Genomic DNA, 17,539 nt, shown 5'->3' with positions numbered 1-17,539 from the left:
CCCCCCATATCTTATGAACTTAAGAACATATAAATAGAAGAATTGAACGTACTCATCCGCAGTACCAGTATTGAGGTACTGACAGCATAATTTAATCTGGGAGTACATTTACTTCTCCCAGCCCACGCTTAATTTCCTCCCTTTTTTTGGAATATCCATTATGAATAAGTCCTTTGTAAGCTTCTAGTTTCCTGGTCCTGTCAGTGTGTTTCGGTGGCTGTGAACAGAACAGTCATTATGCATTAAGAGGAAATATCCCACTATTTCTGGAATAGTGATTGGCTCATATTTTTTTTAAAAAAGTTATTCTTTCATAGGAATATACCATAATTCAATCTGTTAAACTATTGCTGTCATACTCGGGATTAACCCTGGCTCAACGGTGAGTACAGGAGGGCATATCTAAAAACTAGGTGTCAACCTGGCAAAACTACCAAGCAGGACTATTTGTGTGCCAAGCAGCATAAAGAGAAAGAGCTGACAGACAGAGCTAATCAATCCCACAACCAGCAGATCAGATCTAATCTTTGCAGTTCTGCGAAATCCAGTTATAACTGATGATGCACCAGTAAGCGACTCCCTGGCAGAGGTGGCACCACAAATATGTCCGTCCTCAGTGACGAAAGAGCCCAGCACATCAATGCAAAAGATAAGGTTGAAACATTCACAGCAATCTTCAACCAGAAGTGCTGAGTGGATGATCCGTCTTGGCCTCCTCCAGTGTACCCTCGCATCATAGATGCCGGAGTTCTGCCAATTTGATTTGCTCCATTCGATATCAAGATAACGGTTGAAGGCACTGGATATTGAGTTGACAAAGTGTGGCACTGGAAAAAGCTCAGCAGGTTAGGCAGCATCTGAAAAACAAGAGAATCAACATTTAAGGCATCAGCCCTAAAAAAGATTATGCCCAAAGCGCCGATTCTCTTGCTTCTCAGATGCTGCTTGACCTGCTTTGCTTTTCCAGCACCACGCTTTACCAACTCTGACTCTCCACCATCTGCAGTCCTCACTTTCTCCTAGGCACTGGATATTGCAAAGGCTTCGGTTCCTGTCAACAATCTGTCAATACTACTGAGGATGTGTACTCCAAAAGTAGCCAAGCTGTTCCGGTCCTGAAAAGAAAAACTGCAGATGCTGGACTCTTCCTGAACAAAGGTTTTCCCTTAAATGTTGACTTCCCCACTTTCTGATGCTGCCTGGCTTGCTGTGCTCTTCCAGTCTTGGCTTGTCGACTAAACTGTTTCATTACAGCTGCAAGCTGACATTGCCAAGGTGTATTCTGTGTGCGGAAAGCAGGACAAATTTCGCCTGGCGAATTACCACCTCACAAGACTATCATTGAAGTGATGGAAGGTGTCAAGGACAGTGCTATAAAACTGTACCTGCTCATCAATAACGTGCTCATGGGTACCCAATTTGCATTCTGCCAAACCCACTGGTCTTATTATAGATTTTGTTCAAACAGGGACAAAAGAGCTGAGTTCCAGAGGTGAGGGGCTAGTGACATCCATTGACATCAAAGCCGCATTCAAATGATGGTTCCATCAACGGAGCCAAAGCAAAACTAAATCAGTGGGAATTAGGATGAACTGTCCACTGGTTGGAGTTATGGGCTGAAGAGTGGCAGATGGAGTGCAATTTTGATAAATGCAAGGTGCTGCATTTTGGAAAAGCAAATCTTAACAGGACTTACACTTAGTGGTAAGGTCCGAGGGAATGTTGCTGAACAAAGACACCTTGGAGTGCAGGTTCACAGCTCCTTGAAAGTAGAGTCGCGGGTAGGTAGGATCGTGTAGGTGGCGTTTGGTATGCTTTCCTTTATTGGTGAGGGTATTGAGTATAGGAGTTGGAAGGTCATGTTGCGGTTGTACAGGACATAGGTTCGGCCTCTTTTGGAAAATTATGTACAGTTCTGGTCTCCTTCCTATTGGAAGGGTGTTGTGAAACTTGAAAGGGTTCAGAAAAGGATGTTGCCAGGGTTCAAGGATTTGAGCTATAGGGAGAGGCTGAACAGGCTGGGGCTGTTTTCCTGAACAGCCTCGGTGGCTGAGGGGTGACTTTTTAGAGGTTTATAAAAGGGGGAAGGATAGGATAAATAGGTCTTTTCCCTGGGGTGGGGCAGTCCAGAACTAGAGGGCAAAGGTTTAGGGTGAGAGGGGAAAGATATAAAAGGGACCTAAGGGGCAACTGTTTCACACAGATGATGGTGCGTGTATGGAACGAGCTGCCAGAGGAAGTGGTGGAGGCTGGTACAATTGCAGCATTTGAAAGGCGTCTGGATGGGTATATGAATAGGAAGGGTTTAGAGGGATGTGGGTCAAATGTTGGCAAATGGGTCTAGATTAGATTCGGCTATCTGGTTGGCATGGATGGGTTGGACCAAAAAGTCTGTTTCCGTGCTGTACTTTTCTCTGACTCTATGACGTAGGAAGATGGTTGTGGTTCTTGGAGGTTAAACATCTCAGCTCCAGGGCGTCTACAGTTCTTCAGTCCATGATAAGATCAGAAATAGGAATGTTCACATCATATTTTTGAATGTTCATGATTCGTCAGATACTGAAACAGTCCATATGTAACAAGTTCTGGACAGTGTCCAGGCTTATGCTGAAGTATGTCAAGAAACATTTGTGTCCCACAAATGCCAGACAATGACCATCTCCAATCAGAGCGAATCTAATCTCTGCCTCTTACATTCAATGGTGTTACCATTGCTGAATCTCCCACAATTAACATCCTGGATTTTGCCGTTGACCAGAAACTCAACTGGACATGCCATATAAGTACAGTGACTACAAGAGCTAGGAGTACTGTGGTGAGTAACTCACTTCCTGACTCCCCAAAGCCTGCCCAGCATCGACAAGCACACGTCAGCAGTGTGATGAAATACTGCCCACTTGCCTGGATGGGTGCAGCTCCAACAACACTCCACACAGTGGACACCATTCAGGACAAAATAGTCCACTTGATTGGCACCAAATCCCCCCTCTCCATCACTGATGGTCAGCCACAGCAATGTATTATCTACAAGAAGTCCTGCAGAGTTTATCAAAGCTGCTTGGCACATTCCAAACTCATGGACCACTTTCATCTAGAACGACAAAGACAACAGATATATGGTAACGCCAGCACCTGCACGTTCCCCTCCAAGCCACTCACCATCCTAACTTGGATATATATTTCTGTCTCTGGATCAAAATCTTGGAATTCCCTCCATCAGGGCATTGTGGGTCAACCCACAGCAGGTGGAATGCACTGGTTCCAGGGGGCAGCTCACTTTCCTTCTCAAGAGCATCTTGGGATGGGCAATAAATGCTGGGCAACCAATAGTGTCCACGTCCCATGAGAGAATAAGGTTTTTAAAAAAAAGGCATCACGAGCAGGGCCATGTTTGTTACAAATCCCTATTTGCCTTTGAATGGAGACCCTTGCAGATAGTAGTTAAAAAGTTACTGCATTGCAGATTTCCTGAAGGATGTTTGTGAATCAGGTAGGCCACAGCCGTAGCTGCTGGTTGTCTTGGTAACCATTATTGACATATGCTTTATATTCTAAATTTATTGGCCATGAATGGATTCCAACTAATGTCTTCAGTGAATTAGACTGGTCCTCTAGATTGCAAGTTCATTGAGTTTACCATGTCTCCCTATGCCTCATTGTCATATAAAATTATACAGTACAAGAGGAGGCTCTTTGAAAGCCCTATCCAATTGATCTGATCTTCATAATGTTTCTTCACAATCCTTTAAAAAGTTACTTTATATGTATTTATCTAATTTCCTTCTCAAAAAAAAAAATGCTTTTGTGTGTGTTTTCACCGCCTTTCCTGCCATTGCATTCCAGGTCTACTGAACTGCTTGCATAAGAAAAGTCTCCACATCTCCCAAACCTTCCAGATTTAAGAAAAGTGAAGAGCTCGCATGTGCCTGAAAGTGTTCAGTATTCCTGTTATCTAATTTTATCTTTGAGACTGATCAACATTTTTTCTTGCAGGTAGAAAAGTTACTTTGTATGTCTCCTGTGGATTTCCATGGCATTTTTCAGTTGGATGAACGCCGCAGAGATGCAGTTATTGCTCTCGGAGTTTTTCTGACAGAGTCAAAACTTCAGGTAAGAAAGATTTGTGCTGTAAGTATCTTGATACAACTGGAATCTCTTGGAATTTGTTTTGGTTTCTGATGGTGTGTTCTGTAATGACCACTGAAGCATTTTAAATTAAGTGAATCACATCTTTGCAAATTTCTTTTTTACTATAACCTGTGCTGCTGTGAATGCCTCTCATCTTTCTGTTAATGTAACCTAAAAACCCCTCTGTTAAAATCCGATTCTTGTCACCATGGCACTGTTGTTTGCATTTGTCAACAAATCCTTTTGGAAAATTATTTTAATCCTCGGGTCCACAGAAGTGTCTCTATTATCTTAGGGACGTGCTGGTTTCAGCCTTCTAAGCTTTCCAAAATAAAATGTAATTGTTTCAGATCGCTACCAATTCTTCTTGTGACCATTTGATAACTAGAACATGTTCTTGAAATACAACACAGTGACAAAAATCAGAGAGGCTTGTAATTACATTGTAACAGCAGACATAGGAAAATTGAATGATGCAGAAGAAATTAATTGAGAAAGGTTGATGCAGCAATTTAGGAATGAAAAAAAAGTGGAAGGATTTTAAAAAATAAAAAAGGAAAGTCTTTTTGCTGTCACTCTCCTCACTATTGTTTCTCATCACTAGCATCATTCTGTTTAATTGATGCCATATCCTTTCTGTGGTTTTAATGTCCTTTTCAATAATGGGATGTTAAAAATTTCTCAAAGTACTTGTTTACTTGGCTTTTAGTAGTTTTATTTATTTACAGTAGAAACAATGATGCATTTAAACTCTTTTATGTCTCAGTTCACCGATATCTATCTTTATATTTCTATTGGGTGCACAGCTGCATTTCCCCACAATATGGTTTTACCCCTGTCCATATTGCATTGCTTCCTTGTTTCAGTGACCCACTTGAAGGCTTTCTTTGTTTCCTTTAGGTGTTGCAATGTTATCTTCTTTGGTATTATCAACTCATCCGATGATATGGCAAAGACAGATGTAACCAATTTGTTCTTATTTTCTCATAGCACAAAGAAACTGTGGTTCCCTATCTGCTGCGGCTGCTTAAGGGATTACCCAAAGTCCAATGGATTGAAGACAGCTCAGGGAAAAAGAATCGAGGTAATCGCATGTCATTTGTGCTTTCTGTTGTGATTGGCAAAAGTTATGAAACCTTGAATAATTCAGCATTTCTACTGCCATGTATCATCAGCCCAACATAAATTTGCTATGACTACAAATTTGAAATAGGAGGGCTGGCTAATGTTGTTTCCTTTGCAAATATTCGCTCAATAGAGTTGCTGAAATATTATAAGTTACAAAGTTAAGATTTCAGAATGATACTGGATATTGGCAATCATTCATTGAATCAGTGTATTTTTTGTTAATTAAATGCTAATTAATCTCCATGGAGCTGTACATCGGAATCGGGTCTTCGGGAAAAGTGGGGTTGGTAATCATGAGTAATTGGGTGAGGTTGGGACATAATTGGATCTTCAGTCGAAGGGCATATCCATGTATTTACATTTTCGTAATAACTAGCTTGTATGTCCATAATCACAATGGGAACTGTTCTGTAAATTTCTAAAGGCAACTTCCACAAGCACTGTGAAGGTGCAGCAGTGCATTTGGTTCTGTTTCCCTTAGATATCTTGGCCATGTACTGGTAGCAACCCAGAAATTACAGGTGTTATTGAATTTATTTTCACAATGAAATGGCCTTGGAACTTGTCCTCGCTGGTCAGATATTGCAGTTCCATAATGACTAGATTATCATATGCTTTTGGAATTCATAATGGGAATGGTTGAGAGAATGCCAATGCAGGAATCAGATATTTTAAAACATTATAATGTTCCTACGTGCGAACTTTCCATGCAAGTAGATTTTTTTTAAAGTTAAAAATGGACAGAAATTCTGTAAGGTGGAGTTCTGGCTTTAATGAAAAAAGAATGACACTCATCTCTGGTGCTGTTATAGGGAACCCATAGTTGTTGTAGTGGTTGTGCTTGAAACTTCACCCTTTTTCTACAGGGATAGACAACAATTTCCCTTGCTTATTGCACAAGAAATAAACTCCTTCAGCTACTGGAAGCTGTACACCTCTGTGGCAATAAAGATTGCACAGGATGTGGTGTAACACAGCGGGAGTGTCAGCTTGTCCAAAAATAGGAACTGAATCAAAGAGAAGAATTCTTTGCATTAATAAGCTGATGTTATTTGTTAATCAAGTGGTGCCATGTTAGTGTTGTTACTACTGGGCCAGGTGACCAGGGTTCAAGTCTCACTGCAGAATGCTATGGTCACAGATCTGTGACATAATACATGCAAGTGGCATTGATATTTTAAAAAAACTTATTATCACTGACGGTGGGTTCTAAAATTAGGAGTTGCATATTTATCATGCTTCGCTGTGAATAAATCTAAAATAAGTAAAGCTTGACCTCTGGTTTCCTCCTCCCTCAACTGGCTATAAAGAGATTTAATATTTGTACTTAACCTGTTCTATGTTTCTGATTTTTAAAATTTTGAATGGCGAATGAGTACTACATGTCAATACATATTTCAAGGTCAACTTGTGCATAAGGTATTTCTGCTTATACTTGCACCTGGACCAATGCATCTCTGAGACAGAAGGTTAGGGGTTCTGAGGTGCATGGATGGGGCCAAATGTCCCCAGGGCTTCAGGGCAGGGCCAAGGGAGCACAGCTTCACAGATGATACACAAACAGGCGGCGTCTCCCAGTTGAGGTTGGTGTGAACATACCATGGCATTGTCCTGGCCAGCTGTCAGGTCTCAACCAATGCCATGTAAATGTTTTTAAAAATCGCACGACAGTAGGTTTATTTGGAATGATAACTCGGTGTCATGTGATTTTTAACTTTGTCCACCCCAGTCCAGCACCAGCTCCTCCACATCATGTCAACAGTGATCATGAATTTCATTGTATTTATGGGACTTTGCTTGCAATTGTGTTTGAAAAGCAGCAGTGTCTCTATTTCATAGGAAATCCATTAATAATGAAACACTTGCACTTCTGAGGGCATCAGCTATGTTATGTAAATATAACTCGTGTTTTGCCTAATAGTGGTTTTGCTGGGTTTAGTGAATTAACTTATGCCACAATAGCCTTTGTTGGAATTGAATAGTTGAGCTGAAGATTTAACAATGATTCCCACAGAAAGATAATTACTGTGAATGAATACTATATTAAGAATTAGTCTTGATCTTTCACCTTCTTCAGATTGACATGTTTTATTCACCCTAGTTGTCACATGGAATTAAGCACGTCATACGGGTTGTGTAAAAGATAGGTGGAAATTTTAAGACACTGTAGAATGCACGTGTCAAATGACAAACAGAATCAACTAGGAGGAGGGTTCAAGTCATAAATTGAAACATTTGTAAACTCAGTCAAGTAACTATGCTACAGCAAGACAATTTGATTTTCATGAAAAACTGAAGTGAGGAAGAAGAAATCAGCCCTGAAGAAGAAACCTAAGACCAGATGAACTCAGGGCATGGTTAGGAACATGGGACTGGGATACCATAGCAATCTGTAGTCTAATGGCAGTCTAATGTTCCAGGATACAAATGCTACAGGAAGGACAGAAAGGGAGGCAAGAGAGGAGAGGGAGTGGCGTTTTGATCAGGGATAGCATGATAGCTGGACTGAGGGAGAATATTCCCACAAGTACATCCAGGGAAGTTATTTGGGTTGAGTTGAGAAATAAGAAAGGGATAATCCCCTAATAGTCAGAGGGAAATTGAGAAACAAATTTGTAAGGAGATCTCAGTTATCTGTCAGAATAATAATGGTAGGGGATTTTAATTTTCCAAACATAAACTTGGGAGTGCCATAATGTGAAGGGTTTAGATGGAGAGGAATTTAAGTGTGTCCAAGAAAATGTTCTGGTTCAGATACGTGGATGAAGGTGCAAAACTTGACCTCCTCTTGGGAAATAAGGCAGGGCAGGTGACTGAGGTGTCAGTGGTGGAGCACCAGCAACCATAATTCTATTAGTTTTAAAATAGTGATAGAAAATGATAGACCAGAGCTGACAGTTGAAGTTCTAAATTGGAGGAATGCTAGTTTTGGTGGTATTTGGTAAGAACTTTCAAAAGCATATGGTGGGGGCAGATGTTCGCAGGTGAAGGGACGGCTGGAAAATGGGAAGCCTTCAGAAATGAGGTAACGGGAGTGCAGAGACAGTATATTCCAGTTCGGGTAAAAGGAAAGGCTGATTTGTATAGGGAATGCTGGATAACTAAAGAAATTGAGGGTTTGATTAAGAAAAAAGAAGGAAGCGTGCGTCAGGTGTAGGCAAGATAGATCAAATGAATCCTTAGAGTCTAAAGGCAGTAGGAGTATACTTAAGAGGGAAATCAGGAGGGCAAAAAGGGGGCATTAGCTTTGGCAAATAGGGTTAACGAGAGGTTTTTACAAATCTATTAAGGACAAAAGGGTAACTAGGGAGAGAATAGGGCCCCTCAATGATCAGCAAGGTGGCCTTTGTGTGGAGCTGCAGAGGATGGGCGAGATACTAAATGAGTGTTTTGCATCAGGATCTACTGTGGAAAAGGACATGGAAGATTTAGAATGTAGGGAAATAGATGATGAATCTTGAAAAATGTTCGTATTACAAAGGAGCAAGTGCTGGATGGTTTGAAACGTATAAGAGTGTATAAATCCCCAGGACCTGATCAGGTGTACCCTAGAACTCAGGGAAGCGAGGTAAGTGATTGTTGGGCCTCTTGCTGAGATATTTGGATCATCGATAGTCACAGGTGAGGTGCCGGAAGACTGGAGGTTGGCAAACGTGGTACCACTGTTTGAGAGGTGGTAAGGACAAGCCAGGGAACTATAGACCAGTAAACCTGATGTCAGCGGTGGGTACATTGTTGGAGGAAATCCTGAGGGACAGGATGTACATGTGTTTGGAAAGGCCAAGACTGATTAGGAATAGTCAATACGGCTTTTTGCATGGGAAATCATGTCTCACAAACTTGATTGAGTTTTTTGAAGAAGTAACAAAGAGGATTGATGAGGGCAGAGCGGTAGGTGTGATCTACATGGACTTAAGTAAGGTGTTCGACAAGATTCCCCAAGAGAGACTGATTAGCAAGGCTAGATCTCATGGAATACAGGGAGAACTAGCCATTTGGATACAGAACTGGCTCAAAGATAGAAGACAGAGGGTGGTGGTGGAGGGTTGTTTTTCAGACTGGAGGCCTGTGACCAGTGGAGTGCCACAAGGATCGGTGCTGGGTCTTCTACTTTTTGTCATTTACATAAATGATTTGGATATGAGCTTAAGAGGTACAGTTAGTAAGTTTACAAATGACACCAAAATTGGAGGTGTAGTGGATAGTGAAGAGGGTTACATCAGACTGCAATGAGATCTTGACCAGATGGGCCAATGGGCTGAGAAGTGGCAGATGAAGTTTAATTCAGATAAATGCGAGGTGCTGCATTTTGGGAAAGCAAATCTTAGCAGGACTTATACACTCAATGGTAAGGTCCGAGAGAAAGTAGCTGAACAGAGAGACCTTGGAATGCAGGTTCATAGCTCCTTGAAAGTGGAGTTGCAGGTAGATGTATAGTGAAGAAAGCGTTTGGTATGCTTTCCTTTATTGGTCAGAGTATTGAGTACAGGAGGTGGGAGATCATGTTGCGGCTATACAGGACATTGGTTAGGCCACTGTTGGAATATTGTGTGCAATTCTGGTCTCCTTCCGATCGGAAAGATGTGAGACTTGAAAGGGTTCAGAAAAGATTTGCAAGGATGTTGGCAGGGTTGGAGGATCTGAGCTACAGGGAGAGGCTGAACAGGCTGGGGCTGTTTTCCCTGGAGCGTCGGAGGCTGAGGGGTGACATGGTAGAGATTCATAAAATCATGAGGAGCGTGGATTGGATCAATAGACATGGTCTGTTCCTGGGGGTGGGGGGGAACATAGGTTTAGGGTGAGAGGAGAAAGATATAAAAGAGACCTAAGGGGCATCTTTTTCATACAGTGTGGTACATGTATGGAATGTCAGAGGATGTGGTGGAGGTTGGTACAATTGCAACATCTAAAAGACATCTGGATGGGTATATGAATAGGAAGAGTTTGCAGGGATATGGGCCGGATACTGGCAGGTGTGACTAGATTGGGTTGGGATATCTGGTCGGCATGGGCGAGTTGGACCGAAGGATATGTTTCCGGGCTATACACCTCTGTGAGTCTCTGACTTTCGTTTCATGTGGTTTTGTTCCTTGTGTTTGAAGAAGTTTAATTTGTTAAATATTTTTGTAGCTGTGATTTTAAAACAATACAGCGTATTAGAGGCAGACATTTTGGCGAATTAGGGAGTTTGGTTTTTATTGGGTGAGTTTGAGTGAACAAACTAAATGGTGTAGTGCATTCGGCTTTCAGATAAAAACTCTTTGGATTTCAGTATGGTAGTTTTGCAGAAGTCTTGGCAGAAGCTGATTATGTAAAAATGTCACTCCTGAGAAAACAGTTTAGGACTGTTAAGAAAGACTTTACCTCACTAAGTTTCAGATCAGAAGTGTTTGGTTAAAGTATTGAAAGGATTTTTTGATGTTGAGAAATTCTGAGCTATTTTATGATGATGCTAAAGTCACAGTGACTCAGAATTCAGTAGTTAAACTCCTTATGTATTGGATTCCAAAGATGATGAATTTGACGGTTTTCAAAACATTTTATTTTGAAGCAACATTTAATTATGGTTAAAGATGTTTTTGTAGACCTAATTCATTCAATAAAACACATTGACCTGGATTTAATTTGAATTGTCAGTGTTATTAGTTCCCATTTTACTTCACCACACACCGGGTGGTGGGTGTTTGGAACGCGTTGCCAGCAGAGATGATAGAGTCAGGCACAGTAGATTCATTTGAGATGCATCTGGATAAATGCATGTGTAGGTGGGGAGTAGAGGGATAAAGATGCTTAGGAATTGACCGACAGGTCTAGACAGTACATTTGGATCGGCTCAGGCTTGGAGGGCCGAAGGGCCTGTTCCTGGGCTGTAAATTTTCTTTGTTCTTTGTTCTAAAATGGTAACCACCAACACCAGTGGTTCATGTTTTATACTTGGTATGTAAGGGAACCCATTTTTGGAAGGATTTTTCAAGACTTCAAAGGTTGATTTGAATGTTGCAATATGTAAGTCTAGCTGCTGGTTTTATGATTTCTTTTAAAAGCTATTTTCATTAATTTGCTCTTATGCAATCTGGCAATAGCAACTTGTAAATTTTTAAGTACTCAACGTGATTATTCCCAATGCCCAGGAAGCCCTTGCAATTGAGCTTTACTAGATTTCACATTGAAAATCTATTAACACAGGCTGATAAAACTCCTAGTATAATTTTTCTTTGGGCTGAAAGACCAACTTTTGTGAATTTGATTGGAGTGAAAGAAGGTTACTACTTCACATTGCACTGTTGGAAAGTATTGAATGCAGCAAAAAACTCTTTGGCTTCAATGTCTTAGTGTTATGAAATAAGAAACCAATATGAGCTGTGCTTCTGTAACTTGTAACACCATGGCAGTGATTGAACTGTAACTTAACCTGAGTCTTTTTAACGTCAGTGAAGGACTTTTTACATTGTGCTCAGTATATTGAAATAACAACAGCACAGATTGATGGCATGGGATTGCAAGTTGCTGAAGACCCAGCTTAATGTTTTTTCAGGATATGGGGCATTGCTGGTTGGGCCAGCATTTATTGCCCATTCCTCGTTACCCTTGAGAAGGTGGTGGTGTGTTGCCTTCTTGAACTGCTACTGTTGATTATATCACCGTTGTGTTGACAAGGTGCGGGTGTGTGTATAAGGGGAGAAATATTTGCAATTTGTTTTTTAATTAATTTTTCAACCTTGCAGGAAAGCTTCCTGTTGCTGAAAATTTCAGCTTCTGTTTGGTGACACTACTTTTTGATGTTGCTCAAAAGGACCCTACGTTAAGGGTACAGGTAAGGCATTATTCAGTACCTCAGAAAAATGACTTTTGTTACAAATGTCACAAATCCCAATCATAAATTTAATGAGATTATGTGGTGGTACACTTTTTTTTTAAAGAGTTCCATTGTTGCAATTTAATTGATTAAAAACCACCTTGAAGAAAGGAGTTTTTATTTACTTTTGGCACGTGGAGGTAACACTTCTATGACTGCATGTCTTAAAAAACTGTTTTAATTTGTGGCTCTGCAATACTGTGATGATTCAAGGGAGAAGGTACATAGTGATATTGCCACTGGGCAAATTTACGGCAGCTGGTGGAATTTAAAAATCAACTTCATGACTTATTGGAGACCGAAAACTACCACCGATTGCTATAAAAACCCATGGTAGTCTGCCATCCTCATCAAGTCTGACCTACATGTGACTGCAGGCATGCAGCATTGAAATTGGCTCCTATGTGCTCTCTGAAATGATCAAATAAACCAATCGGTTCAAAGATAGTTTGAGTTAGCCCCATCTCTTGATAGCATATTTTTTAAAGATTCCTTTGCATTTGAGATTGTTTGTAAAGTACAAGTTTGTAAAATGCCTCTCTGTACCCTTTTGCATCTCAGATATTAAATTTTGTCATGTTTGGTTTTTGAAAAAATAATCTTTACAGGTTCTGGAGGCTATACTAGATGTCATGGAAGTTCTGTTGGGGATGTGTCTGGCGCCTCAGACTCAGGATAAAGGTATTTATGTGCAGCTCTGAAAATACAAGATCCTAGTTGATGTTTTAGTGAAGAAATTACTAAACCAAGTTGTGAAGTGGTGGGCTGGAACTGAAAACTTGGATTCAGAACAATGGTTCAGTGAAATGTAGAATACATTGGCAATGACAAGGTTAAGAGTGTGAGCTGAAAGTAAATGTAGCAACCATTTTTAGTAAGAGGGTGATGGGAAATCACATAGATTACCGGCAATTCATCAAAAAGCTGTAGCAGGGTTTTTTTTTAAATGGATTGGATGAATCCCGGTTTGAAAAGAGGATTTAGATGTCTTTCGTCCCAGAAGTTTGGTAAGGAACATGATTTGAGCTTGCCAGCTTAAGTGAAGAATTGCTCATAAACTGTAAGAGTTCAGTCCTGACATTGTAGATCAGTTTTCATCAATTATCAATGTATTAGCTATAGTTGCACTTAGACCAGGGCAATATTTCAGAAACTAAAACAAGTATTCTTAAGTTGGTGTCACATCTACCAGTTTTAGTTTGCACTTGCTGGAGATAGTATGAAAGTATTTTGTTGAAATGTACATTTTTTTTATCGAGCTGTTGTAAATATCAAGTTCAATGCCTGTATCCTGTCAGCTTGCTCTATATTAACAAGTTTTGCCTTTGTGCAGAAAACCTGTGCAGATATGCAGTGCCTTGCTTGATTGGAATTGGTCGAGCTTTTGGACGTTACAGTAACACAGATGAATCTCTCCTTTCAAAACTATTTCCCAAAATTACACCACAATCACTGAAAGTTCCTCATGAGATGGATGGACTGAGACGGCGCTCCTTCAATGATTTTCGATCAATCCTGCCCAGTTCCCTCCTGACTGCCTGCCAATCGTGTGATAGCTTGCGGCACAACGCCTGTAGTGGGACCAGCGTTTCTCAGGTTAAAACCAAACTTCAGTCTTATTGTTTGCTAGAAACATTATTTTTCTGAAAGATGATTTTGCTCTTATAAGATGTATGAGAGTGGTCATATTGGGAACATCTTAAAATTTGTAAAGTTCTTTAAGTTGCAAAATCAATTCCAAGCCTTCATTTTGAATAAATTTTTATCTTTTACAAGAAAATGAAAATGCTGATAAACTAGCATTTATATTGAAAAAGAGAAGTTGCTTTTCACTGAAAATCTATTGGAAATAGTTTTATTTTGCTAACTCCTTTGGTAAGCATGCTGCTTAATCCTAAAGCATTCACTTTCACCCCTTTGTTTAAGCTCTCTCAAATTCTGAATCAGCTGCTGTTACCAAGGTTGTCATGTGTTGCTTCAGTTGAAAACCAAACTTTGGAGTTCTTGCCTAACGTCGTTCTTCTTTAATACTGCAGGCAAGCCCTGAACGCACAACTGCAGCTCCTTGTTCACCAGGAGGGACCAACTTGCACTATTTCGAAGGTAAAGTGGTAGATCTCTGCTGTTACACAGATCACATCAGAGCATTTTTGAATAAAGCTACAGGAACTTAAAATGTGCTGAATATCCTCATCTATATTGTAGACATGCTGTGGAAGTGCCGGTGTTGCAGTGGGGTGGACAAAGTTAAAAACTCACATAATGCCAGGTTATAGTCCCACAGGTTTACCTGAAAGTAGAAGTTTTTGGAGCGCTGCTCCTTTGTCAGGTAGCCTGATGAAGAAGCAGCACTCCGAAAGTTTGTGTTTTCAAATAAACCTGTTGGACTATAACCTGTTGTTGTGATTTTTAACTTTATTAAAGAAGCACAGTGCCAATGAATATGTGCCTATGCAACCACATAATTTGAGATAAAATTAGTGAATATTTCAAAACACATGAGTAAACGCAGGTAAGCTAACAAAACTTGTTTGGGCAAATCATGTTGGACAAGTAGAAGGGTTTCTTTGTCACTGAAGTGACCAATTGGATAAAGAGGGTATTCTGTGCAACGTACTCTTGTATGGATTGTGACAAGGCATTTAGTGATGGGTCTCAAGAGTAAAATTCAGACATAGGAAGTGATGCCATTGATGGCTGGAGTAATTAGACAGGAAATGTGATGTTTTGAATAAGTGTATGTTGCACTGGTCAGGCCGTCAAAAACATGGCATCATTCTCTGGGCCCTATTGCAGAAAGGATGTTGAAGTCTTTTATTCAGCAGGAAATGGTTAGGAAACTACATAAGAGATTTTTCTGGGGCTGGAAAGAATTTTGAGAATTTCTTTTTGATATTATGAAGAATTTTAGAGTGGTGGATAGGGAAATATCTATTTCCTCTGGTTAGGTAACTGTGGCTGAAGGGCATGAATACAAAATGATGTTTAACAAAGAACCAGCAGAGATCTGAATGACTGTTCAGCCACCTCCTGTGCTGTACTTTGATGTTTCTTGGAAGAGTTCAGATTTTATTCTCTTGTCTAATCAGGAATCTTGGCATTTTGTACTTTTAGGTTCATATCTCCCTGATGGCAGTACTGTGGATCCTCAATATTACTTTTCTACTATTAGCTCAAGTTTTTCTGTCTCCCCACTGTTCACTGGCTGTAGTACAAAAGAATTTCATATTCCACTAGAATACCTCCGACAGCTACTCCAAATGGTATGTATGTTATCAAACTTTGATGACAGCTTTCCCACTATAGTGCATTTCCTGCTTCCTTATCTCTTTGTCTTTGTGAAATGTACAATACAAGAATTTATAAGTGGAAGTACATAATTATGTTATGAATTCAGTAAGGAGTGGATCATGTCTGAGCACCAAGTCCAATTATTTCCCTGCTTTCCAGCATTGTTTAACCCGAATGCTGTACTTTGGTCTGATATCCATCCAGGTCAGCTGTCTACTTTGAGTACCAGAACAATAATGGTGGATTACTTCCCATGTTTGTCTTCGTTTTATTGGAGGAACACTGCAGAATAAAATTGAATTAAGCTTACAATTTAAAATCAACTTGACAGAGAAAAAATACAAATCTTCATGGATTCCCTGACATGAGTTGCTCAATCTATTCTAAGTCTGTCCCATTTAGTATGGTGATAGTGCTACACAACATGATGATGAGTATTCTCAGTGTGGAGGTGAGACTTTGCATCCACAAGTATTGTGCAGTGGTGACTCTCATCGATACTGTCATGGGCAGATGCATTTGAAGCAGGCATTTTGGTAGGATGAGGTTAATTATGTTTTTCCATTTTATTCATTCCCTCACCACTTTCTGTAGACCCAGTCTAGCAGCAATGTCCTTTCAGAGCCATTCGTGATTGTGGATATTGAACTCCCCCCTGTCCACAATAGGTTCTGTGCCCTTAGACCCCTAAGTACTTCCTTCAAGTGTTGTTGAGGAGCACAGAGTCACTAACCAAAGGAGGTCAGTATGTGGTAATCAGCAGGAGATTTCCTTGCCTGTATTTGGCCTGATGCTGTGAGACTTCAGGATGTCTGGAGCCCATGTTGAGGACACCTAGGACAATCCCACCTGATTATATACAATTGCAGTGCCACCTTTGCTGGGTCTGTCCTGTTCATGGGCCAGGACCTATCCAGGCATGGTGGTGCTGGTGTCTGGGACATTGTCTGTAAGGAATGATTCCGTGAGTATGCCTATGTCATTCTGTTATTTGACTAGTCTGTGAGATAGCTGTCCCAATTTTGGCCATAGCCCTCCAGATGTTAGTAAGGAGGGCTTTGCAGGATCATCAGGGCTGTTTCTGCCATTGCCTTCTCCGGTGCCAGATGGTCCATCTGGTTTTGTTTCTTTTTAGAAACTTTATAACAGTTACAACTGAGTGCTTTGCGAGGCCATTAGATGGAGTTCAATATCCACAGTTAAGAAGTAGTTTCAAATGATTTTGCTTTTTCAGATTCATTCATATATGTTTCCCCTCTCACCTTAAACCTATGCTCTCTAGTTCTGGACACCCCCAACCCAGGGAAAAGACCTTATCTATTTATCCTATCCATACCCCTCATGATTTTATAAATCTCTATTTCATCACCCCTCAGACTCTGACGCTGAGTGTTATGACTGCAGAAAATTTCTATTCTTCTCCCAGGTTAAACGGATTGTGGCTGAGTCAGTTTTAAAAACACTGGATGCAATATTGGCAGAGGTTACTGAGGTAAGGAATTATTCATTGCTTTGGCATTGTACAGTTAACTGCTGCTTTAGGAATCTTGTTTTTTTAAAAATTCTTTCATTGGATGTGGACATCACTGACCGCTGGCTCAGCCACTTGAGACAGTTAAATGTGTACCATGTAGCTGAGTCTGGAGTCACATGTAGTCCAGATCAGGTAAGGATGGCAAAATTTCTTGCCTAAAGGGCATTAGAAAACCATTTGGGTTTTTTTTTGACAATTGACAATGGTTCACAGTCACCGAAACTGACATTTTGGTTCCAGATTTGTTAATTACATTAAAGTTCTCTCAGCTGCTGTGATAGGATTTGAAACAATGTCCTCAGAGCAGTCATAGAGATGTACAGCATGGAAGCAGACCATTCGGTCCAACCCGTCCATGGATTGGACAGATATCCCACCCCAATCTGGTCCCACCTGACAGCATCCGGCCCATATCTCTCCAAACCCTGCCTATTCATATACCCCTCCAAATGCCTCTTAAATGTTGCAATTGTACCAGCCTCCACCACATCCTCTGGCAGCTCATTCCATACACGTACCACCCTCTGCGTGAAAAAGTTGCCCCTTAGGTCTCTTTTATATCTTTCCTCTCTCACCCTAAACCTATGCCCTCTAGTATTGGA

General features: G+C 40.6%; 1 protein-coding gene across 2 annotated transcripts in view; it reads left to right on the top strand.

Annotated features, from left to right (window-relative positions):
- LOC122562514 (phosphatidylinositol 4-kinase alpha-like) overlaps positions 1–17,539 on the top strand; it is a 176,126-nt gene that overhangs the window by 16,524 nt on the left and 142,063 nt on the right. For both annotated transcript variants that reach the window (XM_043715377.1, XM_043715376.1), the window contains exons 2-9: positions 3,994–4,110; positions 5,119–5,212; positions 11,982–12,070; positions 12,721–12,793; positions 13,446–13,708; positions 14,149–14,215; positions 15,227–15,375; positions 16,830–16,895. In XM_043715377.1, coding sequence (XP_043571312.1) covers positions 3,994–4,110; positions 5,119–5,212; positions 11,982–12,070; positions 12,721–12,793; positions 13,446–13,708; positions 14,149–14,215; positions 15,227–15,375; positions 16,830–16,895 — 918 coding nt within the window. The remainder of the gene's footprint in view (positions 1–3,993; positions 4,111–5,118; positions 5,213–11,981; positions 12,071–12,720; positions 12,794–13,445; positions 13,709–14,148; positions 14,216–15,226; positions 15,376–16,829; positions 16,896–17,539) is intronic.

The sequence above is a fragment of the Chiloscyllium plagiosum genome, chromosome 25 (genome assembly GCF_004010195.1).
Source record: "Chiloscyllium plagiosum isolate BGI_BamShark_2017 chromosome 25, ASM401019v2, whole genome shotgun sequence".
NCBI classification, from domain to species: domain Eukaryota; kingdom Metazoa; phylum Chordata; class Chondrichthyes; order Orectolobiformes; family Hemiscylliidae; genus Chiloscyllium; species Chiloscyllium plagiosum.
The sequence above is the reverse complement of the archived record's forward strand: the minus strand, read 5'-3'. Positions and strand labels throughout refer to the sequence as shown.